Source organism: Pantherophis guttatus, chromosome 4 (genome assembly GCF_059756535.1).
Source record: "Pantherophis guttatus breed Tessera chromosome 4, ASM5975653v1, whole genome shotgun sequence".
Classification (NCBI taxonomy): domain Eukaryota; kingdom Metazoa; phylum Chordata; class Lepidosauria; order Squamata; family Colubridae; genus Pantherophis; species Pantherophis guttatus.
The window spans coordinates 117731949-117757629 of record NC_142066.1 but is presented as its reverse complement, the minus strand read 5'-3'; the positions used below and the strand labels follow the sequence as shown (position 1 = coordinate 117757629).

The following is a 25681-nucleotide window of genomic DNA, read 5'->3' as shown; positions in this document are numbered from 1 at the left end:
ATGCAAATATAGGAAAACCCATAAAGCAGCCAGTGAGGGAAACTTGTAGAAGCACTATTCCATCACAAAAAGTCTATTTGCAAACCCAATTGTTTCAAAGTATAACTTCAAACTCGTACTTTCTAGTAATAGTAGATTATCTTGCCAACCTGCAGGTTGATGCCTTTTTTTTTTTTTAGCATCTATCTGACACAAGTTAATTCCAAAAACTGTTCCCACTTGATTAAAAGGAACATACTTCTTGCACCCATGGCCAGGAAGGAAACCTTACAGCTGAATCCTATTCCTGTTCAGGTCAGAAGGAAGACCCATTATAACAATTGAGATTGGCTCTCTGGAAAGCTTGCATAGGATGGCAACTTTGATTCAGAAATACTGGGGTGAGGGGAGAAGCGAGATCCGCACTTGGTGGAGAGGTCTTCTCCTAAAATCTCGGAAGCGATGCAAAGTTTTCTTGGAAAGACTGATTCCCACCCACCGATGCCCATACAAAGAATCCAGCCTTCCAATCACCACTATATTGGCCCGATCCACAAGGCAAGAAAAGTAAACGTGCATGCACAGGAGTTTCTGGAGTTCTTTTAGAAACTACCGGGTTGAATCCAAAATCATCAGTGGTCTCTTGAGCTGGCTGGCAGACCAGACTACAAGTTTGGAGCCCTTTTTTCTCTGCGTTTGTCTGGTTTACTCTTCTACCACACCTTCTGTAAATCGTGATCCACGCGGGGGACCCCCGGTTACATTCCCCACCCACTTCCCCACTGCTGGCCTCCTCTCGGCGGCCGGAGATTTCCTGCCAGATAAAGAAAAGTTGAGGGGAGAGGGGCACCCGGCCTGAACTCGACGTGAAATGGTCTATCCGTCACTGCCTGGAAGGAAGCTCCAGCCTGTGAACTCTTCTTGAACCGAGATTTAAGTCTCTGGTCATAAATCAACCAGGACATAAACTCCGGCATTCACCACTGATAGCCGCGTATTTGGGGCTTGCTTACCTTAATTCTGACGACTGAGGCGGAAGCCAGTATTGGTCTTTGGAGGCTAGGCGACAGTCGTTCCCTGCCAGCCCGGGGATCAGGATCTCCCCCTTTCACTTTAACCCCTCCGCCCTGACAACTAAGTGCCTTCTGCTCCTCCGGGATGGGGACCAGTTCAGGTCACTTCTGCCAGGACGAGCCCAGGAATCAGAACCGGAGGCGCCCTGCCTCCACCAGGAAGGGGACACCCAAGAAGGTCTTTCTTCAGCTTGCCTCTAATGGAGTGCCCCCCCCTTGCCCTGTCCTTACCTCATTCCGGCCCCAACCTCCACGCCCTCCACCTCACCCCTGGGGCCGAGTGAGAGTCGTGCCTCGCTACCCCCGGACAAGCTCTCTCCTAGACCGGATCGCTGGGAAAAGGCAGGCGGCTGCCTGTGCAACCTTGCACGCCCAAGGGGGCGTTTGTTGGGAGAAAGGAGGCAGTTGCCTCGGGAAGTCCGGGGCAGGCAGGAGAGATGGGGGTGGGCAAGATGGAATGGATGGAGTGAGAAGAAAGAGGCAGTGAAAGAGTGAAGGGCCAGAGAGGCATTAGAGGCCAGGAAAATTATGCTAATCGAGATAAAGGATGTTCACAAAAAGGTCATCGCTCCCCCCAGACCTTTGATGGTGTGTGTGTGTGTGTGTGTGTGTGTCCAAAACACACACAAACATAAATTTCACACACCAGTATGGCAACAGCTTGATGAAAAATATAGTGAATTCTGGACGGGGTGGGGGAGACGGAAAGCACCGTTTAAAATCTGGAAGTTATGCCACATATGGATAAACATTACCCCACCTCCACCACACACAATAGTAAGTAGACTTCTGGCCTGTCTCACAATCCAGGGCGATCTCTACAGCGCTTTTAACGGGGAGGATTCAAACAATGTAGGTGACCGTCATCAGATGCCCACTTCCCCTCTTCTCTGGTTGCCCTTCCCTTAGGCAAACATTCACATACGCATCATCGAGGAAACAGCACAGCCATCCGTTTACAAAAAGAGCAGTTAACATTTGGGATAGAAGGAGAATCTGGCTCCGAGTTCAGCGGAAATCAGAAATAATGCCTGGGTGGATAGCCAGTGAAATAAACTTGCCCGTCTCCTTCCATGTCGGTGGGGCTAAGTAATTATTAAGATTCTAATTCCAAGTAACTGTAACTAAACGCTGGGTAACTAAAGCAACCACTAATAAAGGTTAGGATATAATTGTGAGGCTATACCCTCAGGAATATTTTGGAGATGCGAATATTTATTTGAAAAGAAGAGGCAGAATTTCTTAGTCAGCTGAAAGGTATCAAGACTTTCTAAAGCATAGTTGGGTTAAGGACTTAGTCTGTCGCTTATTGCCTACCTCTCCCGTGTTTCAATTCGCATTATTTAACAAATACTCACGGCCATACGGGTGCATGTCGATCAGCGCTGCTGTTTTGGTAATTGGGTTTTCCTTATTCTTCTTTCTCTTTCTTTCTCTCTTTTTCTTTTCACCTTTCTTTTTTCCATTCCTTTCCCCCTCCTCCTTCCCTTTCTGCACTTTCTGGCCATTCTCTTGCTCAAGTAGTCTGACGCTTAAAATAACATCAGTAAGAAGAATAGTTTTCAATAACTCCTGGCGGAAGGGTGTGGGTGGGGTATAAAGAGACCAAAACAGACAAAAAAATAAAAACAACAACAAAACCCGGAGGACGAGGTTTTAAACTGCCTCAGAAAATCAGCCAGTTGGCGCTGGAATAAGAGCTAAGTGCGATTTTGACAGGCCTTCGTTACCAAAGGTGTGGAAAATACAAAGAAGTTTCTTTAAATTGCACTGTCACCTTAAACCCCAAACAAAGCAGAACAGGAGAAAGAAGAGATTTATACACGCACGCACAAACATACACACGTACTTTCAGTTCGGGGTGGCCTCTTATGCATACCAATGGTTTTTGTCATTTATGGAGAGGCAAGATTTATAGTTTCTTGCGCCAAGCTGTAAACAGAGCTACCCAACAGAAAACACTTGCTTCTCTGAGCATATTGCGAGGACTCCACATGAAAGACAGAAAGCTGAGCTGCTGCGTAGGAGGTGGGGACGACAGCGGGGACCAAAATTCACCGGTCAGCCGTTTTCCTATATCCTCCCGCTTGGCAGTGGCGATGCAACAAAACGCCGCTTTTGTCAACGATCAGCCCTATAGTTTTCTTCTGAAAAATGCTGATATGACCTTTTTCTGTCCCGTCCCGTTCCTCCCCCCCCCACCACCTTTTGCCATCCCTCCACAAAAAAGAAAAGAAAGCCAATTCTTTTGGTGGAGCTGGCAAACAAAGTTCTCTCCGGAGAGAATTTGAGGAGAAAACTCGATGTTCAACCTACCAGTTTCTTCCCCTGAAGTCAAAAAAATTATGCAGGCAACAGCCAGCTGGACATTTTGTTCACCTTGCCCGATTCTGAGTATATTTCATTAGGAAGGTGCCTGAAGCAGCAAATACTAAAATTCCTCCCCGGAAGGCAAATAAAGGTTCAAATAAAAAGGACAAATTTCCAATTTTCCAATAAAAGTATCCAATTAATAGGTGCCACTGTTCCTTTCTTCTCCCATTTATTAGTTTTATGGTTAGGTAAAACCTATCCTATTCTCTTTGTCTCTTTCATTAGCTCTGCTTCAGAATTTTGGTTCTTGTTCTGATTCTTGAGTTTCTCCTTCGTTGCTACTACATTATAGAGGTATCTTTGCATTAATGTAATATCCCCTCTCTTGTTGCCATGTAAGGAGCCAGACTCCGTTTAGATTCATGCTGGACCAACTGGACCTAAAGCAATATAAATCTAAATGGTTCAAGAGCCTCTCATTCTGAAGCAAGGTAGGAATAAGTATTGTTCATCAAAAACAAAAGCTACCTTGCATTTGCAAAGCCAAGTTTGGAAATGAATGTTTTCTCTCTAAGGAAAAAGAAAATGAGCAAGTTTCCTTATCAGCTCAGCAAATAGGAAAGATCTCAGCACACCTTATTAAAGAGTGCACATGGGTGTGTGTAAGAAATAAAATAAACCAAAGCTCTGTAAGTGGGACAAGAAAATACTGGAAAGAGAAATATGATTCTAGATTTTTAAATTTCAGGTCAGTTAACATTCTAAATCTACCAAATCTTTCCCTGGAAAGTATTATCATTAATTATATAGGACTTGTTCCCTGATATGGACAGCATTTAAAATCTTTTTTTACCTAGAAAGTAGAATTTATCATATCAGCATCACTGATATCTGGATCTCTATTTACTCAACTGTTCACTTTTAAACTCCTGAACACAAACACGGTCTCAGGATTGGGATTCATTATTTATGACTGTTTTAACTGGGTCAAAATCATCCGGAACTGGACCATAAATCATACAAAATGATGACAAAATAATTGAGCCAAAATTAACGCTCTCCTCTTTTTTCCGCAGCTGGGTCTGGCCCATGTGAAATCTAATTTTCTTTCCCTCTTCTGAAAAAGCTACTTTTAAATACTATGAATTGCCAAACAATTCGTTTAACTATACACTAACAGACAAATACACAGAGATACATAATAAAGAGTTATGGGTGATTACTTTTGCAGATATACTGGAGACCTGCTTGTTTGGCAGATCAGAAAAGGAGAGTTAATTTATACTAACTTACATATATGTATGCATGTATGTTTCTCTCATATACATGCATATACAGAAAGATGCAGTCACACATATTCTGCTATTAAATATCCATACCATCTTGGTTTAAAAAAAAGTTTTATTTTTGATACTTTAAATCATTATGCATCTAAAATTGAATCCTAAATTGAATAATTGCAACTGCCAATAAAAGGAAGAGGAAAGCATAGAAGAGTGAAGGCGAGCACGCTGCCCCCAGCCCACTGGCAACATAAATCAACAGTCAGCACTCTGACCTTTAGCAATCCTGGGACTCAGTGGTGGATGCAATTTTATATAACATTTGTCCCCTTGTATAAAGCAAGGAGGGCATTCATGCCCACTCCCTGTTCCATTTAGGGGGCAATTCCTCCCATTATACAGAATGAATAAGTGGTTAGGATTTGGTGATAGCTAATGAAAACCTTTAGGAAAGGCAGAGGAAGGCATGCTTCTGTTTTTGCTGCTTTCCAGAATCTTGTTCAAGCAAATATGGCCCTGCAAAGAATCTCATTGATTATTATGGTGCTTGGATGGATGGATGGATGCTTTTCTTCCATTCTCAGAGAGAAGAGTGAAGATGCAAGTGAAATGGGAGAGGGAGGAACAGCTTACTTCCATACTGGATTGATAAAGGTTTTCCTGGCACAGGATAGGTGGGATATTGGTAAAAATAATATCACCATGCATCACAAATAAAAAGGCAGCTGAATTGCATATATTTCCTATTGAAGCCCCCCCCAAAAAAAAAGGAAGGAAGGAAGGAAGGAAGGAAGGAAGGAAGGAAGGAAGGAAGGAAGGAAGGAAGGAAAAGCATTTAGTTTCTGACTGTGATCACAGTCAAAACGCTCATGAAACCAATAATAATAATAATAATAATAATAATAATAATAATAATAATAATAATAATAATAATAGTAAAAATAAAGAAACAAGCAACATCAAAACAAGCCTCTCTTCTTCCTCTATATTTTGACTTTTAAAAGGAACCCCTACATCATTTAGTAAAAAAGAAAAGAAAACCCAGTCTGGAACAATTCACAGGAATCTTAACCTTTTGAGTAGGGACCGGAGACGGGGTGGGGACAGTTCTCTGCTCGTTGCAAAGCACTCTTTCGCAAGCCCAGCAAAACAAAGAGGAAGGCGAAGTGAACGGCTCTCCATAGCCCTCTTAAGCCTTTCCCCCGGACTTTTGCTTAGCCCCGCTGGAAGTCGCGCGCGCGCCAGGAACAATCAACGGAAATACCTTAAAATAAAATCCATCCTCTCTCTGTCTCCCTGCTTTTTGTTTTTTGTTTTTTTAACGAAGCATTTCGCCCTAACAGCCGGGCAATAATAACCTTTCCATCAGGATCAAGTGCGGTAGCCCAAACGGAGACTTCCCGAGGGTGATCGCAGCGTTCGGGGGGCGGGGGGGGGACCGGCGATGGATAACAGAAAGCAGTCCTTGCTCTGAACAGAAACTGGGAAGCGTAATCGCAGACGAAGCCAGTCCGGGTCTCCACTCCAAATGGCACAATAATGCGCTGTATTATGTGCTCACGTGGTCATACGTCAACTTAAATCCTTTTATTTGAAATCGGGAATCGCTGAAGGAATCAGGGTTGGAAGCGCGAGCCTCTGGTGTATGTGTGTGCGCGCGCGCATGTGTGAGTGTGTGCGCGCGAGAGAGCGTGTGTTTGCTTTCTCTTCTTTCCTCTTAAGCTTTAAGCAAGGGCATTTCAGAAGAGGGAGGGGAAAACCATGAGCTGGAGACGTTTATTATTATCCTCCCAACCCACATATTCAGATTTTGTTTTCCGTGTAAGTTTTAGAGGGAAGGTAAGAATAATTATTTTCATCGAATCAGATGCCCTGTAGAATGAAACCTTTCTGGTGACCCTTCAGAGGTGGGTGGGGGAGGGAGGGAAAGGCCACTGGGCACAAAGCAGATGAACTTCATCTGGATTTCTGCAGAGAAGCCCTTCAGACCATCAGCCATCCCATGGCCTCTTCTGTAAGTCTATTGAGAGGGGCTTGCTCAACACCCACATGAAACACCAGAGTTTAAATTACCTGACAAAGGACCTTCCGATAGAAAGTACTGGGTAACTGTCCTTGTCCTGTTAATGGCCTAGGAGGAGGAGGAGGAGGAGGAGGAGGAGGAGGAGGAGGAGGAGGAGGAGGAGGAGGAGGAGGACAGCATCTGCCTGCTGGAGGGTAGATCTAAATTTCGCCAAAACTTTGGGACCGCCTCATTCAACTCGCATTTACGCATTTCCTATGCAAGTACTTGAGTGATGTGCAAAATTACTAGGTTCTATCTAGAACAATGAAATGTTTAAGGGAAAATAATAATATAACTGTCTAAAGACCGATAACTTTGAAAACAAAGAGGAAGGGTAATAAGACTTTTAAGTGAACTTAAAAAATGATTTTGTTTTTGTTTCTGGACAGTTCATTTCCATAGTGTCTTCTAACCTAGGAGGTGTTAAATACTTTTAATAATGAAGAAATAAGATTGTTCTTCTATCAGGCCCACTTTGGTAGTTCTAATAGAGAATTTCTACTTACCAAGGAATTTCCTCTCAACTGTACCATGAGAAATAGCTCTTAGCCTTCTGCTTCTTTCAACACTCTGTCAAGCTGTTTCTGCCTCTTTCCATTCCCTCTCTTTGTTATGAATTTAAAATGTGTGAGAAAATGAAATTTATAGTCTCCACTAATTTATGGTCCAATTTTGAACAATCCCACAACTTTCTTTAACTTTAAATTCATTTTAAGAGTGCTTGACTAAAAGATTGCTGGGTTATGGTTACACCAGAAAAAAAAACATATTCAGCAACAATGTGGAAGCACATGGATTCAATAATTTTTTTTTCAATTTGTCAGAGAATTCAGAGAATTCCCCAGTCTAACATTGGATATTGAGCTTCTCTGGCTCTTAGGAAAGATATTTTCAAACTAGCAAATAGGCACTTTAATAACAGGTTGCCTTAAAAGTAGAGCAAAAGTCTTGCTTAAACACTGCAATTCTATGCATGTTTATTTGGGAACAAGTTGCATTTACTGTTGTGAAATCAGACTTCAGCAAGTTGCAAAAGCAAATTGACTGAAGTCAATAAAAGAATGCTCCTAAATCACATTTTCCTTGGAGGTAATTTTCATGACTTTGTTTTCAGGTAAGTGTGCCTAGAATTAAACCCTCCAAAAAGCAGAAGTCAGCCCTTTGACTGTTGCCTAAATCTGCCATAAATTATAGTGCATTTGTGCAACTTTAAAAGCTAGCATATGCTTTTCTACAGTACCACCATTGTTCAGAATTCTGCTAGCAAAAGCTAATCTCAAACCAAGAGCAACTTTCTGTTCCGAAGGGTTTCACAGGTTATTTAAGGCAATGTTTTAACCCAGTCAAGAGACCCCAGAACATTTTGGACAACATGAAGCTATAATTAATGGTTAATGAGAAATGGTGCAGGGAAAAACATAAACCTTTAGTTATAAGTAAACAGTTTTGCTTGGAGTCAAAAGTGAAAAGAAATCTCCAAAGCAATCATGATTATCCAAAATTTAAAGTGCAACTTCAATTTACAGGCCTACCTAGAAAATCTTTCTTTGATTTTCAAAGATCGAATTTCTCTGAAGTTGTTTCTTGGTGCTGTGTTAATGTGAAAACTGCTGTTGAACTATTAACTCCAGTAATCATTGAAGATGTATGTGACTATTTAAAAAAAAAAAAAATCTTCTAGGCATCTAGTTTTTTGTTTTTCTGGTAGAAATTCACCATGACGTTTTTCTACCACCTCAAAGAGCTAGAGATTTGAACACTTTAGGAGACCTTAAAAAGTTAAATTTATTTGAGGATTTAGATGGAGTGAAGATAAACTTGTTCATGTAGTCACAGAATCCAGGCTGGAGAAACATGAAACAGATCTGAGCTGGGATCTCAAACAAACTTTTTTGGAAGAAAAAGGAGAAAGGCACTGATATCCTTGGTCACTGCTTTCCAAATAAATGGCTAAGATTTTTGGATTCAACCATAATCAGTTGCTAATCTCTACTTGAGTTACCAAGAGAAATCATATTCATATCTATTATAAGTCCTACTGATTTCAGTGGGACTTTCTGTCAAATAAATATCTACAATACTGAAGCCTTGGAGATTGTGTGTGTGTGTGTGTGTGTATGTTTGTCAGGTGTCTATTTACAATAAAATTCTTTTTTTAACATCAGAATTTCAATTTTACATATATAACATCTGTAGTGTATGAAGCTAGTTCTTGTTTTTATTTTTACCTTTAACTTTTACATTAACATTTATACCTAAAAAGAAACAAGATTCTATATTAAAGTATATGGCTGTAGCATGTGTGGGGTGGGGGTGGGGGTAGGGGGCTTAGTTTTATAGTTCCATTTGCAAAATCTGTTCCAGTTTTGGAAGACATATACCTTGACTATTATTAGCTAACTGTACTTATTAAGATAGAATATTTTCTTATTAGAGAAATGTGGGGAAGGATGAATAAATTTTGTACCAATAAATAAATAAAGGGGATATTTTTTAAGGCTAATTTAGAACACTGAAAGTTGGGTCTGGAATGATAATGTATTAAATCTCAAGCAGTTAAGTAATAAGCATCTTTAATTTTCTCCCTTTCTAAATATTTTTATATTGAAATACAATATTTTATTTTGGAACAGCGAAGACTCAAGATTCTGGGGCTTCTTTAAAAGGAAGAACCTGAACAAGCTATTATATCAGCATAACAAACCTTTGTAACATTATAATTTATGGCTATCTTTAAGCATGTACTAACCTAAATCTGCTTCAATTCTGAGTAATTTTAGCAGACAATTCAAATAACTATCCACTTACTGAAATCCTAGTAGAACAATCTTTTTAACAATTATAGAAATTTGAATGAAATGAGAACTTTAACATCAAAAGTAGAGTACAACAAAGTTTTCAATCAATCAATTTTCATTGCATCCAGAGGCTTTCCAAGGAATTTTTAAAAAGTAAAAGTGATCCTCCACATTCCTAGAAGTATTATCAACACTGATAATATTCCCACATTTTAAAAAAAATAAATCTAAAACTCTATTCTTTCTCTCCTGTTTTAATGCAAAACATTCTAAAATTAGGAGACACTTTGGGAATCATGAAAGAAAAAACACTATCAACAGTCCATCAGTGTAAACCTTTTAATTATCAACTTGGTCTTATATCTTGACACTCAACCCCCAATGCATATTCATTTTACTTCTTTGGCTCTTTCCAGCCGGTGTGCAAAGCTGCCTGATTTGAATGGAGCTCAGAGAACTGCTCTTACTTAAGCTCTGTGTATTTCTTTGTTTAACAAGAAGGGCATTCACTGACCAAGAGAGATGAATAGACCACAGTGAAGAAAATTCCAACCGGTTTAGCTATTTATCAAACCCCAACTCTGCAGTTACCTCTCTAACAAGTACTTCAAACCAAGTCCTCTTCTCTGCAACATGAAACTATTTTAAACTGTTGTACAAGAAGTTTAATTTCCTCCCACCACCTCCAACAAGGTTCTTACCTCCTCGTTCTTACAGCCCAGGACAGAATTGTTTCCAGATTGTATACTGCTTTAAATCATAGTTTCCCCGTGACCTGGAATGCTGTAAACAAAGAACAGGCAAGAGATAAACCAACAATTAAAAAGTATTGAAGTTATAGATAATTAATTTCAAGTGAAAGGAAGGAAAAGGACTGTTTAGCTACTTTAAAAGATACAATATTAGCAAAATCAACTTTTTATTTTGCTTAGAGAACAGCAAAAACATTAGTAAAAGGAAATGGATATCAATACCAATAATGATGCTGTTTGCAACAGTATGGATGAAATTGAAAGATAATTTTGTAATAAGTGACCTCTGTTTTCTTTTAATAGAATTCTTATCAGAAACATGTATTTTTATGTCTGGGAAATCATTGCTTAGCATCATTTAGTCAAATAAAGTTTTGATATACCATCAACACTGACTCAGAATCAAGAATAATAACTTTAAAAAGACTGGGAAGTTGGAAGCAGGAGAGTTAGAATAATTGTGTGTCTGTCTTCTGTGGGTCCCTTAGTAAAAACAGTGGATAAGCTTGTTGACCTCAACAGTAAGTTTTCTTCAACCATATTTAATAATGGCTGTCTTGCTCATCTTTTCCTCCTCTGGTTCTATCTGCACCAGGTTTTAAAAGAAATATGAATGATCCTTCTTCACGTGGCTAGTAAAAGTGAGTGTCCAGTATTGATCCATCTTTCTTTTGGAGGATCATTGCCACAAATGTTTTTAAAAGGCCCTGTTCCATTTGGAAAACGTTTCCCTATAGAATTTGGATTTCGGTAATTGGTTCCTTTGCCTAAGAGGTAGGAAGTAGCAAAATGTCAACTTTTTGGCTAAACAGCCATTGAGAAAGAGAAAAGCAGCCATAGTAATTTATTTGGGGGGGGGGCGGCGGCTTGCTTTCTAGAATTGCCCGTGGATTGCATCAGATATCTACTGCTAAACTGAGTACTCAGGCGGGCTCAATATTGTCCTCCCTCCCCATATTTCTGCTACTTTACCATTATCTCCTTTAAATAAATAAATAAAAAAGCAAGCATCGCTTTGTAAAATCATCACATCAATTGCCTTCTTTGGGTTGAGCCCTCTTTCCCTTTGTACATTTATTATTAAATATGCATTCCTGCCCTTAGAAATTAGGGTGTATTGGAGAGCGATTAAATAGCACATCGTGGGATTTTAGGCTGCCAGAGCGGTTGGAAGGAGTCTTCTTTCCATCTCAAAAGTTGCGAAGTAGCCTCGGAGCTCTTACCAGAAGATGATAATTTCTTGTTATCCCCAAATCGACCCTTAATAGCGATATTTTCATTCCGTAGTAAATCGCTCGGCTTAACTAAGAGTTAGGAAGAATGCCTCCCTCCCAGACTTCAGTGTGGACTGCCACCCACTCGCATCTCCCTTCCCCTTTCTCACGATGCTTCCTGCTCTCCCGTTTCTTGTTTAGCCCTTCATGGAGAAGCTGGTAATTTATGAAGCCCTGCAAAATTTAGAGCCAGCAACCAAAATCCGCCTTCCCTCGCGGGGGCAGGCAACCTTCCCCAGGGAGAAATGAGGACCAGAAGTGAGTTATCAAGTCGATTTCGCCTCGGCGAAGGATGAATCGCCCGGATAGCAGAACTGACCGCCAAGCCGTTTGTCTGCGAGATTTCAACCTTTGGTAAAAACTGCTCCCCCGAAGCAAGCTAGCTTCAAACAATGAACCTCGATCAAGGAGCAAGGCTGGTCCCTACGTATTTACCAAACTACCTCAATCCCCCTTATTGCTTGCTTAAGAGGCTTAAAGACTCTTGCAAAGATACATCAGAAAGGCTGGCGGGTAGGTTTGGCTTTGTTTTTTAACGAAAAAATTGTGGGGTGGAAGAGTTGGGGGTAAGAAAGAGGAAGCTACCCTTCACTTCGAGTGAGAACTGACGTCCACCGATTCATTGCTAGAGACCGGCATTAATTATTTAATCTGCCACGTGATGTCCCTTCCCCCCCCCCCCGTCCCTCTTCCTAGATTAAAATTTCAATACTCTGAGAACAGAGGCAATACCTTTATCTATCCTAGCAGAAGCTTTCCAGCCGCTTATTGAACCCTTCTCTCCGCTTTCTGACAGTTTTTCAGTTTTCGAAGAGGTCGTTTGGGCATCAATAATGCGCGGGGTGGAGGGGTGGAGTGTCAAACTAAGGGAGAATGAAACAGGCTCTTTCCCCCCCCCCCCCCAATCAGTCACTGGGATTCGAATTTGTATTGTCAGCTGCAGGTAGGGGCATAGCTGGGTTTTTGTTCCAGTCCTGTGTTTGTGATGGGGGGCCAGATAGGCAGGCCCTTCCAAGAAAGGCTATCAAATGCTTCATAATTCCCTATCTATGGCATTTCTTTGAATGATATGGAGGATGATGAAATCCGGATTAATTGTGCAGTTTGCAGGAATATTAACACTCTTTTAGGAAGGAAAATGTTTCAGCCTTTGATCAAATCCATAGAAAACACTTGGAAGGCCAACATTCTCCTGAAATGTGGTATGAAAGGCATGAAACATTTTGGCCAGCAGGTAACAACAACCCAAATTGCAACTAAGCTTCATTGGGCCGGAGCTGGACTAAATTTAAGCAGAGTTATTTGTTTCATTTTCATTTATTTGTATCGTTTACTTTGTAAAAGAAAAATCCATTATTATGTAAAAATTATTATTTTTACAAATAACTGAAGACAATGAACATATCCAACACAACTTCCTCCTATTTCCCCCCACAACAACAAACCTGTGAGGTAGTTTGAGCTAGAGAGAATGACTTGCCTAGGAGTCAAGTCAAGCTCCTATAGCTTAGGCCTATATATACATATATATATATTATACCAAATTTATATTTCGCTGATAAAGAAATAAAGGGAGACTAGTATAAATCTATTTCAAGCTATTTAGCTCTCATCAGCTAGCCATACCCTTGAGACAGGTGCCTCGATAGAAACACACACACATACATACACACACACACACACACAGGATTATGGTCATAGACCATTTCAAGTTATCACTAGAGTAGTATCATTAATGAGAATAGGCTTTCTGTCATTACAGTATGGCTGGAGGATTCTAGAAGATGCTAAAATCAGTAGTGTGAAAATGACTTTAACTGTTCTTAGGTCTGATTGCAGTTAATGAGACAAGTCAATCAATGTCTCCCACATGTAATTTGAAACTAAATATAACTAATTTGTGGGAAACCATCCCACTAAATTCAGATGGATTTCAGCATTATCTGGCTTATTTTGTACTAAAACCATATCAGGAAGGAGACACCTAGGCCTGTTGGTGGCCAGCAGGTTCAGCTATGATCCAAGCATACACGATCTTAAAGAAGTGGTCTTAATCCATCGTTGAAGGTTACTTATGGAATGGGGAGAGCATTAGATAGAAGCTTCAAACAAATCTGCAAAATCCCACAGTGCTCAAAAACAGTGTCAACTTCACTGTCCATCCCTGGTTAATCCATTCCCCATTTTAAGGATAGTCAGATTTTCCCAAAAGCTCTATTTGCTGAAATCTAGAAAAACTTTCCATAGCTTTTAACAAGGAAGCTGGGCTCAAGAAAATCTGGAAGACATTAGGCTAGAAAGGCTAAGCTAGAATTTCCCTACCAAGTGTCCTTTCTCTATTGCTTTCTCTTGCAATGTAAAAGCCATGCAGTGCAGTCCCTTCACCAGTCTCAATCATACTCTTCTGTGCCTGTCATAAATCACAAGCGAAAGCTTCCCTTTCTTGTTTATTGGTCTTCCAGTTGGTTCACACTAAGGTTGCTTCATGTAATGGTGTCACTCGATATTGATCTTTTTGTATATTTCTGTGGGGACCTAGCTAAGCAAACAAAAAAGCACTCTTCTTTAATTTTTATTTAGGGGGAGGAAGGGAGGAAGAAAGGGGGACCCCTCCCTGAAGTTAGCTCTGCAATTTTGGTGGCCATATAACTCAAGGACAGGAGTGGTCCCAGAATTGATATAAGGTCAAAAGAGAGTAAACAAGATGGTAAGAATAGAAAGCCAGAAAAGAAATGACCACACTTCTATCTATCTAACCTTTATTCCTGCTTGAAAAATAGAGACACCAGCAACAGGAAATACTCTTCAGCCTTCTTTTCCTCTTCCCATCCTTCCCCCACCAGAACATGTACTGTAATTTCTTGTGGCTGCTGGCTAAAATGACAGACCATTTCTAGAGCCTGCATAGCCAGGATTCTTAAGGGTTTGCATGAATTCCACAAGTGAGGATTAAACAAAACAAAACAAAAACAAACAAATCTCTGTGTCACCCCACAAACTGGAGTGGAGAGAAGAAATAGCCTTCATTGCCCTGCTCTGCCTTGTATGGGAGCAGCAGGCTTACATTGGACTGATTTTGGGAATGGAGATGTCTTTCTCGTTTCTTTTTTCCCACATGTACAACATTAAAGAAACACTTGATTTTAGAATTGTCTTCCTTTATAACTGGGCAAAGATGTTTTACATCTATGTATGTGTGTGAGACACAGAGAGGGAGGGGAGGAAATAAAAAAAGAGAGAAGCATGCTTAAGCCCAAGAATCAGATTAGAATGGATACTGCTTTTAAAGGTCAAGGGTTTGATTGGTCAGTCTGCTTCTTTAAAAAAAACAATTAATGGGACAGAAAATGTGTCCTTTCGGTGAACTCTCCTCATTGCCCCGGTACAATGACAGGACAATAGTAGGGTTTAAACTCCTACTCTGTAGTTTTTGGAACAATTGTAACATTAATTAGGCCAGCTAAGGTAGAAATCCAGGGCACTGCCATATAACAACACAACCTCTCTCTCCTGCTCCCCCATGCCTATCCCCATTCCCAAGTGCAACTACACATTTAAGTGACAATATGGGAAAAGATCCATAGAATAATTTTTTAAAATTACCTTGAATGGTGACAATCTGCCATATGTATTTTTCTGCCAGGTCCGATACTCCACCCTGAAAGCATACACCTTCAGGGTGCAGCCAAGCAACTGTGTCTTTTATACATGAACACATTTTCCCCAAGAAAATCCTTCGGTGTCTTCGCAGACTTTTTCCAAGAGAATGCCTTTCAGAATCGCTGTTGAATTACAAAGAAGTATTTATTGTAGGAGGTGATTAATGATTCCCAGTAAAATTGCTATTTTCAGCATGATTTCATTTTGCTTTTTTTTTAACCACAGGGAAAGAGAGGGGAAGGGGGGCACCCAGCATAAATCCTGGGAAGTAAAAGAGGATTTGTAATCTTTTACATATGTAGCTGATTAAACACCTTGAAGATTCCTCTTCATTTATAAGTTTCTGTAAATTATCAGAAGAAAAATCTTCATGCCAAACACAGAGTTTAGACAAAGACACTCAGTAAAAAGCAGGAGGGAAGCCTCCATGTTTTCTGTGCCATTTTCTTCTATTTCATTAAAGAATTCAGACCAAGCATGTCTTTCAGGTTTTAAGGGAGACCCAGTTTGGGCTTCTCTGTTTGGCCTGAAATTTATTTTCATAACAATATGACATTTTAATACTGTCAATATTGTGACCCTCCCCAGCTCAGAAGAATTCTCATATATTTCAGTTAAATTTTGCCACTTTTTCTCTGAAAACTCTGCAAAGGACTCTCTACCAGTGAAAAATAGCTAAAAGAGGATTAAGTTTCATTGCACCACATACATTTGCCACCCACAAGGAAATTCTTGTTCTAGATGGCAATTAAGGCCTGAAGGTGTTTTGCTACTTAGAATAAGATCTCAATCTATCTTTAAATTGAAGATTTTTTTTATATGTGCACATTGTACAAATTATCCAAAATATCAGCTGTAAAACTGTTATATCAAGACCATCTCCCTGATGTGGTAGTCCTCTGTCTGTCTGTCTCTCTCTCCCTCCCTCTCTCTTGCTCTCTGCATTGTTTGGCATGAAGGATGCCGATTTATTATAATCCAAGAAGTGGTGTGTTATTAAAACTGAAAGAAAAGTTGCTACCACTAACAAATAAACAAAAGAAAGATACAGTTACAATATGGTGAAAAGTACGGCTAGTGTGATAAGAATAATATTAATCATTCCCTCCAGCGTACTGAAGAGTCTCTATTTCTGGTTGCATAGAAGTAGCAATATAGTATACACACAAAACACAAAGCTTCTGAACAAGAATGGAAAAAGATTGAATTGTTTTTGCAGGATGGGTGGATTTCCATAGGTATCAGGATTAAACTCAGTTGCCTACTTAAGAAGAAGAATGTTACAAGCTGGGTACCTTAGAAACATCCTATTTAACCCATCATCCCCACTCTAGTCCAGTTTATTTCAATAGGACTTTCTCCCACCTCCTTGTACTCACAGGGGCCTAAGACTCAGGTACTGTGTGAAAATCAGTGCTCTGGAAATCAGCATGACTTATTCCACCTAATATACTTTGTGTTAATTCTGAATGATACTATTTGATTACAATACTAATACTAAAATTCAGCCTTTACCAGCTGATGTCAAACCCAATCAATCAATATAGCTACTTGTTTAAATAAGACCTGGCTACAACGTGTCAACCAAAACCCAGATCTTGGAAATGCATGGTTCTGGCAGTGGGTCTAGTGCTTTTAATTTTATTTCTGTACAGAATATTCTTTATTAACAGCACTGGACATTATATTTATATATATATATATATATATTTATATATACATTGATATACATACACACACAACACACTTTCACAAATGTGTACATATAGAATTCACATATTGTTCATAGACATGGACTGTGATATGACATGAGTATAGGCTGAGCTTTTAGAGCAACATTGGTTCATTTTTCTTAAAAATAATAAATGCAATGTTAGGGAAACTACTATCACAACTGGAGCAAGAACTACACTTAAAAAAAATATTACTCTTGATACATGGAAAACACTTTCTTCAGCCAGTTAGGGATGAGACTGTGTGGTTGCTGAGTGTCCCCCCCCCCCACCCTAATTTCCAAATGACTTTAGTGAAATCAGACTAGTTTACTTCTGCCTCTTCCAAGGGTGCAGGAACAAACATTCCACAGAACAACACAAGCCTAGGATTTACATGCAAAGTCACTTATCAATACTATGTTGCCTCAAAACATTTATACAAAGAGTGGTTTTTAAACATTTGTTCCATCCAAAGCTCCCATAAATAATAAAAAAAAGATCATGGAGGGCAAGACATATTTATAAAGGAGTAATACTGTCCAAAGCTTATTTACTTTTTGGTTTGAATGGCGCATGTGCTTTTTTCAGCACAGATTTTTATTCTGCTGTTTCTACCCCCAGTGCAATTGCTTGGTCCCCAGGCCAAAAGGAAAAAGAGGCAAGCATTGGAGAAATGTTAGGGTGTCTCTTTCCCCGAGTGTCTCTTTCTCCAAGTGAGTCTGGCCATCATAGTGAGGCTGAGTTTAAAGTGGCCCTGCTTCTGGGAGTTGGTGGGTGATGCTGGGCTGCAGCTTTGGCTGGCTGGTGGAGACCAGAATTGTTGGAGGAGCGCATCTTGGTGTTGGGCAATTTGTGATCCTTCTTCCACTTCATCCGCCTGTTCTGAAACCAGATCTTGACCTGCCGCTCAGACAGACAGAGTGTGTGCGCGATCTCAATGCGTCGCCTCCTGGTCAGGTAGCGGTTAAAATGGAACTCCTTCTCCAGCTCCAGGACTTGTTGTCTTGTATAGGCAGTCCGAGATCTTTTTGGCTCACCTCCATTGTAGCTGGGGCTGACTGAGCGTCCACACATGCAGGTATACACGCACATACCCGGATGCACAAAAGAAGAAGGCAAGGGAAGGTTATCATTATTGTGCCATAAATTCAATGCCGCCAGGCTCCTTTTTAAAATAGGAAGAAAGGGTTTCGCAGGCTCTTGACAAGAAGGGACAATTAGGGATCAGTAAAAATGGTGGTGGGCATTTGGGGTCAAGGAAAGCTCAAAGACCTACCGCCCAGAGCCAGAGCTATTAAATTTATGGGGGCCATAATTACTGCCCTAATAGCTTGGCATAGTAAATCTCTTGCTCAAGGGCCCCACCTACAAAAGGGGTCCTCACTTTTCGTTCTTTCTGGGTTTCACTTTAAAACTAGAAATGCGCCCTCTCCCCAGTGCTACCTCAGATCCGAGTCCAGCCCTAGCCCAGCCTCCGGGGACTTCGCCGCGCTCAGTCCCAGATCCCTCTGAAGGAGGGCAACTCACCCGTGCTCACGTGGATCTTCTTCATCCAGGGGTACACCACCGGCGCCTCCTTCCCTTTGAGGCCGGGCGTGCTCTTTTCGGGCAAAAGGGGGCAGCCGGGACTCCCCACGGAAGGTGCTCGCAGAGCTGCTTCATAAGCACGCTGCTGGGGCTGAGGCTGTGGGCCGTGGCCCTGGAGCAAGGGTTGGGAGGCCACTTGATGGCCCTTGGGGGCAGGAGCTGATGAAGCCGGCGGCAGCGGCGCTGAGTGGGGTGGCGAGGCTCCGGGAGCTGGATGCTCCTGCCCATGGGTGGCGCTGAGGCTGCTGTAATCGTATGGGGACTCGGGGTAGTGGGGGGGCTGAGTAAGGTACCGAGCCTCGGGGGTCTGCGGCGGCTGGTATCCCGGCTCTCTGCTCGGCCGCTGGTAGAAATCGGGAAGAGGCTGGCGCAGGTGCAGCTGCCGTAGTTTTTGCTGTTGCTGGGGATGATGGGGATGGGGGTGTTGGTGGGAGTGTGGAGGGTGGTAGTTGTTCCCGCCGTTGCCGCCGCCGCCGCCGAGCTCTGAGTATTCTTCGCAAGGAGGGAACTTGGGTTCGATGTAGTTGGAGTTTATCAAAAACGAACTCATGGTCATTAATTTGTGAAGTGCAAAAATACTAATTTTTCTCGCGTTGTCGTTTTTCTGGTCTCGAGGAGGCCCCTCCCTCCTGCCCCTTCCTCCTTCCTTCCTTCCCTCCTTCCCTCCCTCCCTTCCTCTCTGCCTCCTCCTCTCTCCCCTCCCGCCGCTATTGTCAAGCACCTCCCGCCAAAGTTTGGGGCTCCACTCCCCCCCCCCGCCCTCCTTCTGGAATTCCCACCCTAAAAGCTCAAAGCACACGCGCGAGCTCGGATACATAGACGCGCGCTCAAAGACAGACAGACACACACACAAATATACACACACGTACGTACGTACACACAAAGAGATACATACCACTGCCACCCCCCACCACCTGACCGGCAGGGCCAATTGCTATGAGGTTGGCAGAGCCCGGATCAGGAAATAGAAGGAAGATTCGTTGAGGAAACGCAGGATGATCCTACGTGCGCTTTTCCCGTTCAGGGAAGAAGCGGTGCTGTCCGATTTTATTTGGTAAAATGAGGATCGAAGGACGGATGGACGGAAGGAAGGAAGGTCTCTGAAAATAGCATCAGATCCGTTTTTAAGTTTTAAAAGGCTACAGAATTCTGCAAATGCAACCTGTCAAGGGTTTTGTGGTTTCTGAAATCCTAATTTATTGGTTTAGGAGCCTTTCTTAAATCCAAGTTCACTTAATCACAAATCGGCTGGTTTCAGGGTTGTGGAAATTAAAGCAATAATCTGTAGAAGATCCCCTTACTGTTTCTGTAATTTTTAGAGAGAAATTCATTAAAGAATTCCAGCAATTATCAGTTTTTCTGAAGATCCTAAGCCTGTATCCCATCAAGTGAAGGAAACAAAGGTTATCTATATTCTAGATTTATTGTTCTTGAATACAAGCTATGATGTGAGTGACTATGTGAAGAGAGAGAGAGAGAGAGGAGAGATTTTAGCTATAGGAAAATTCGTTCTGCATAAGTTTCTCCCCTCCCCTACACACACAACTGTGCAAGCAAATCTTTGTACATCTTTTTTCCCCCTGCGTCTATTCTTCCCCTGTTCTGTTTTTGAAAGGATAACCAAACCAGCTAAAGATGAGAATGAACAGTATGGTGTATTTAGTGAATTTTGGAATATTTATAAAGGGTAAGGAACAGTAGTAATCAATGAATTTATTAAATACTAAGAAACAGAGACCAACTAATTGTAAGGAGCTTTTGTTTCCTTCCGATCCTTCTCCAGGGCTTTCAGAAATGGTGTTTTTACTGTAATTTAGTTATTCTAAATACCCAACACCCCATGGCAAATCTAGAGTGGCAGATCATTTCTTAGAGATGCAGATACGAAATGAAAGTTGATAGACAAAAACAAACAGAAATCCAATTAATTATAAGAGCAAGTAAGAAAGATGAAGTCGTTCCTGCAAGTATTAATAAGGAAGCATATTCAAGAAGTTACCAGAAACCCAATTTTACTTGAAGCCCAGATGACTAATATGAAAACTATTGCCTTCACGTGAGAGAAATGTTTTTATGTATTCTAACAGTGCTGAAAGTTTTTTTTTAATCTTTGCCATCACTGTTGAAAACAAGAGGAATAAGGAAGCCGATGCATAAACTGTGATGTTCTAAATCTGTTTAACCAACACATAAGTATAGCGAGAGGCCCTTTTCCTTTATCCTTACAATAGAGAACCAAGCCTATGGCCATTTCCTTGAGAATAAATCAAGGAAATGGAATAAATCAGAGTGAATCCATCAGAGTTTCTCATGAATAGACAGGTATACTATACCACAAAAACTATGCTGCTACAATAACATTTTAAAGTATTATCCCACAGGTTAGTTTCTAGTTTGTCCTTGTTTTCATCCGATTTCTTAATCAGCAGGAGATCAGGGGTCAGTTACCCCATTCTTTCACTGCAAATGTAGATTTCTGTGATTATTTTATCTTCCATGATCTATGTGTGGATAAGTATAATTGCTTCCAAATTAAAATCCTCTAACCAAATATTTTGAGTTGGAATGAGGGCTATGCGGAGCTGTGCATGTCCCAGCATTACTCTTTCATTAAAAGGATTTTATTACTAAAATTATTATATCTGTGTTGCATTTCCTACCTAATTTCCTCACTGCCTCTTTTCTTTATCACCCGAACTCTGACCTATAAAATCAAAGACCAGGTTTTTAGCTAATAACAGAAATATGTCTTCTCTGTTAATGGGCACAGCAATTTCCCTTTTATCATCTCCAGCCGACTTTTTATGAAGCATTTTTTTTTTCTGGCATGCTTTTCTGCGGAAGGCAGTCAGATGTCATTTCTTTGGGGTAGGCCGTAAAACACTTGTAGGCATCGGAGGAGACCCCACCACTGGATCCCAAAGGGAAACAATTTTTTCCCTGGTTTTTTCCACTTCTGTTTTATGGTTTAAAAAGGAGTGAGAGTGGAAGTGTGAATGTTGCCATCCGGGTTGGATATGGGGAGGGGAGGTTCAATATTTGATTGCTTACAAACAGGACTTGGGATGAGTCTAAATAGTTAAGGCCCTATCCCTGTATGGGAGTCAACTTGGAACCGAAGCAAGTCTGCAGTTGCAATGAGCAACTCTGATTTTTTTTTCTTGAAAGAAACCCCCCCCCCCACCCTCCAGGACCTGAGGGCAGTTAGAACTATTGAAAAACTAGGACTCCCTTCAATAATAATAATAATGCATAGAAGGCAAATACCTTATTTCTGTCTGCTGAATACGACCTGGTGAGAGTATTCCAGGGGCTGCTTAAGATTTAGTGCTCCTGATTCTCTTCCCTTCACTGCCTTCCACTGGATGCCTCCTTTTGCTCAACTCCATAGAAATAAAAATGGTTCTACTCTACAGGCCCCGTAAATCTCCAAGGTGACCAAAGCCGATCAGCTGCTGCATGGTTCTCAGGAGATTCTTTCCTACTCCAGAGATGGGCCTGTTCCTTGTCTTGATGGTTTCCCTATCATATCATAAACAAGAGCCGGGCCAAGACCACCGAGGATTATCTCTCCAGCAGCAGTTCGCACATCCCCCACCCCTATGTCTCCAGAGATTTATGCTCTGTTCCACAGGCACACATACTGGACCCAGAAACCTGGCCTAGCCAGCGTTAAGCACCATCCTCCTTTGTAACACACTCGTGCGTGCGTAGTCTTTCGAGGAAGAGAAGATTATTTCACTCCCCTCACCATCAAACATTCTAGCAGCAGTTGCTTTGAGCTAGTCTGGACTGAGGGATAATTTATTGAAATTAAAAAAAGAAACGAGTAAAAGCTATAAGGGTATTTTGCAAGATCTGATATTGGAGAAGCAAAATTGCAGATTTATCTTCCTTTGATGATCACTGACTAGAGAAGAGCAGTGTGTATCTGAAGCAAAAAATGTGTACACACACACACACACACACACATACACACACACACACACATTTTGTCTTGCCACACGTGCCTGGAAGAGAAGACGAAAGGAAAAGATGGCTGATCAACAAACCCGGCATCGTGCCTTGCCACTGATTTGATGCATTTTTAGTATATTTAACCCAGGTTTCTTTGTTCAATACAACCCTATCCCGAGTTTCAAAGTAACCGAAAAGTGACACTGGGCACATTTTGTTCCTTATTAATCTTACACATTGACAGTCTTTGTTAAATAACAAGGCGTGCCCTTCACCAAGCGACATTTTCATATTTGTTAGACAAGTTGACCTGAAGTTCACCTCGGCCTTGGACTTAGGTTTTTTTTCCAGGAGATCTTCGAGAGTGTCTCTTTTAAAAAAGAGGGAAGGGAGAAGCTTTGGTTAAATCTTTTATTCCTAAATGGGAAAGACTCTGAAATTCTTCTAGGACAAAAACATAATCTTTGTGAAATGTAGGGACTATATTTGCCTTTCACTTTCTGGAATAAAAAAAAAAAGCTCATTAAAAGGAATTTCTTTGAAGCTCAGCATTTGACAGTTGGGTTTTGACACTGGAAGAAATGCTAGCTGAACATATACATCTATCTGTAAGAATTTTCATCATAAGGCTTGACTGTTTCTGGTCTTTGTATTCTCTTAACAGTTATTCTTAAAAAGGAACCTGAGTGTTGAAGATACAGATAGAGCTAGCGTGGTCTAGTGGTTAAGACAGCAGGCTAAAAAAACGAGACTGTAGGTTCTAGTCCCACTTTAGGCATGAAAGCCAGCTGGGTGACTTTGGGCTAGTTATTCTCAGTCCAATTCACTTTACAGGGTTGTTGTTGAGTGGAAAATAGAAGGAGGAAGGAGTATTATGTATGTTCACTGCTTTGAGTTATTTATAAAAATACTAAAGACAGAATAAAATAATTAAAAAGAAAAAGACAGTGAAATTGTTCTTTGCAACCAGAAAAATTGAGAATTAAGTTATCTTAATTGTGCTGAGCTCGAGGGTGGAGTTTGGTGTTTATATGCATTATTCACATAAACATACAATCTGTCTTTTGCTTTAAATTTAACCAAAGTAGCAAGAAAATAAAAAGCTTTTAAATTTTTTTTAAAAAAATGAAAAATTTGAATTTGAAAAAAGAATTCCGAGAACTCCTGAAAACATCAATGTGTATTTGAAAAAATCCCTTTTCTTCAACATTTAAACTGATTGCCTTCAAATTCCACCTTAAGGCAAAAGTAGTGGAGAAAAGGAAAGGGCAAGTTTCCCACCTTTTACAAAGCTCTGATTCATTAAACTAACTGTTATTTTAAAGAAAAAAGTCCAAAGACATCTACCATTTTCTCTGGGTAGAGAAATTATATTCAGCTCATATCCTGCCTTCCAGATTTTATGCTATATACAGTTATCTGGAGATAAGGCCATTGAATTAAAAAGTACTAGCAAATCCGGCAATCCTGAGATTTTTGGGAGGGAGATGTTTTCCTTAACTTTAGACTCAGTTGTTTTTAACAGCATTTTTAATGATGATTATATTCCCCTAAATTGAAAATATGGAAGAGAGAGAGAGAGATTGGTATTTTAGAAGAATTTCCAAGAAAAATACACCAAGAAGCACATCAAGAAAAAAAATCAAAACAGATAGTTAAATTTCTAGAAACTCAACACCAGTGCAACCACTGCCTTATAACCAGAATAGTTTGTTCCTACAGAGTTAAACTTTCTACTGCATTTGTATAGTGGAAACATGGATATATTTTGTTAAAAACTATTTTCTTCTTCTAGAAAGTTTTCTATCTTTCTGCATTTATACAGAATAACTGTTTCCAGTTCCAAACCAAATCACAATATAAAGTTCAGCTCTGCTCCTTTGCTCAGAAGCTGCACTGAATTCAAAAAAGCCGCTCCTCAGTCAATATGTGTAGATAGGACTTTGCTCAGTCTTGCAAGAAAGTGTTCTATATTCCTGTGGTTACTCATCTATTTGTGGCAACATATATAACATAGAAAATCTTTTGCAAAAATCTGAAATCAACAAACTGAGGCTGTGTTAAAAACAGCAACAACCCCATTTTAGCAGATTAAATAAACCTTTCCGACCATCCTTTTCTGCTTCTTGGAAGAAGAAGGAAATTATTCTCTAAATATAATACTAAATAAAAGTGTTTCACCAAAGGAAAATATGCAGATTATATGTACACATTACATGCAGGTATAAAGTAATGCACATATATTTTCTTACTAAAAATAGAATTATAAATTTGCTGCTTCAAGAGCAAACTTCACATATTATTCTAGATGTTTCACCCCCAAAATCCAAATATTACTTTAAAACCCACTTATAACTGAACTGAGTAAGTTGTGTGCAGTTTGCTATGTACTAAAACATAGAAAGTGCATTGCAATCTATACACTGCTAAACCATTTTTACACATTTATATGCATCATTCTTTTTGCTCCAAAAGGGAGCAAGACAATTTAAAAAGACAACTGATGAAAATAGAAAAAGCAACTTTTTCTATTGTGACATCCTCTAAATGCATTTCGACAATTTTACCAATGGTAACTCAAAATTTCTGGAGGAAAAGCTGTAATCAAAGCACAAGTATTCAAAGGATAAAAGGAATTGTTATAGACTGTAGTTCTCTTCATGAAAGGTGCAATTCTGGATGATTAAAATAAATGGAAATTCTCCTGAATGAATTGGTTATTATTTATTTCTACAGCATTCAGAACGATATTTATATCGGTTTTTGCAGCTCACATGCATTTCTGCAGAAGAATGGAGCTATGTGTGTCTTAGCATCATGTTCACCTGATTCAGGGAAAGTCTATGCTTGATAATTCAAGATGAAATACAATGTGTATTCTTCTCTGAAAAGAGGAATTTTCTATCCTTCCCTCGGTAATTGAGGTCATTCGACCAACCACCAGAGTTCACCTGGAGTCCATACTGCAATCCGCACTTAACTCAAAGCTGTTTTATCTTTTGTGTTGATAGTCAAGATCTTGGCTATAACATTGACATCAAACTCTGTCTAGGCTGCTCATGACTAAGAGCAGTGCAAGATGTAAACTTTTGACCCTCAACTTTTTGACCTGGAGTAGTTCCGCCCTAATCACAAAGATATACAAAAGCAATGCAGCTTCTATCTCCTTAAAGAAGGATTAAGCTCCTCAGCCTTCCTTTTCCCATTAAGGATCTAGAGGGATGT

At 40.3% G+C, this 25681-nt stretch overlaps 2 protein-coding genes and 1 long non-coding RNA gene across 8 annotated transcripts in view; 1 reads left to right on the top strand and 2 right to left on the bottom strand.

Annotated features, from left to right (window-relative positions):
* HOXA5 (homeobox A5) overlaps positions 1 to 25681 on the bottom strand; it is a 144950-nt gene that overhangs the window by 111207 nt on the left and 8062 nt on the right. For all 6 annotated transcript variants that reach the window (XM_087892632.1, XM_087892633.1, XM_087892635.1 and 3 more), the window contains 2 exons: positions 15141 to 15319; positions 10213 to 10294 (listed from right to left, as the gene is read on the bottom strand). In XM_087892632.1, coding sequence (XP_087748758.1) covers positions 10269 to 10294; positions 15141 to 15319 — 205 coding nt within the window. In that variant the 3' untranslated portion in view covers positions 10213 to 10268. The remainder of the gene's footprint in view (positions 1 to 10212; positions 10295 to 15140; positions 15320 to 25681) is intronic.
* Positions 6377 to 10652, top strand: LOC117654947 (uncharacterized). Its single transcript, XR_004588457.2, has 2 exons — positions 6377 to 6487; positions 9928 to 10652. It is a non-coding gene; the product is annotated as an uncharacterized LOC117654947 (long non-coding RNA).
* HOXA4 (homeobox A4) lies at positions 16825 to 19131 on the bottom strand. The gene is made up of 2 exons (XM_034401906.3): positions 18440 to 19131; positions 16825 to 17970 (listed from the first exon to the last, which is right to left on the bottom strand). Exons 1-2 carry the CDS (start codon positions 19053 to 19055, stop codon positions 17639 to 17641), a joined length of 948 nt encoding a protein of 315 aa, XP_034257797.2. The 5' UTR covers positions 19056 to 19131; the 3' UTR covers positions 16825 to 17638.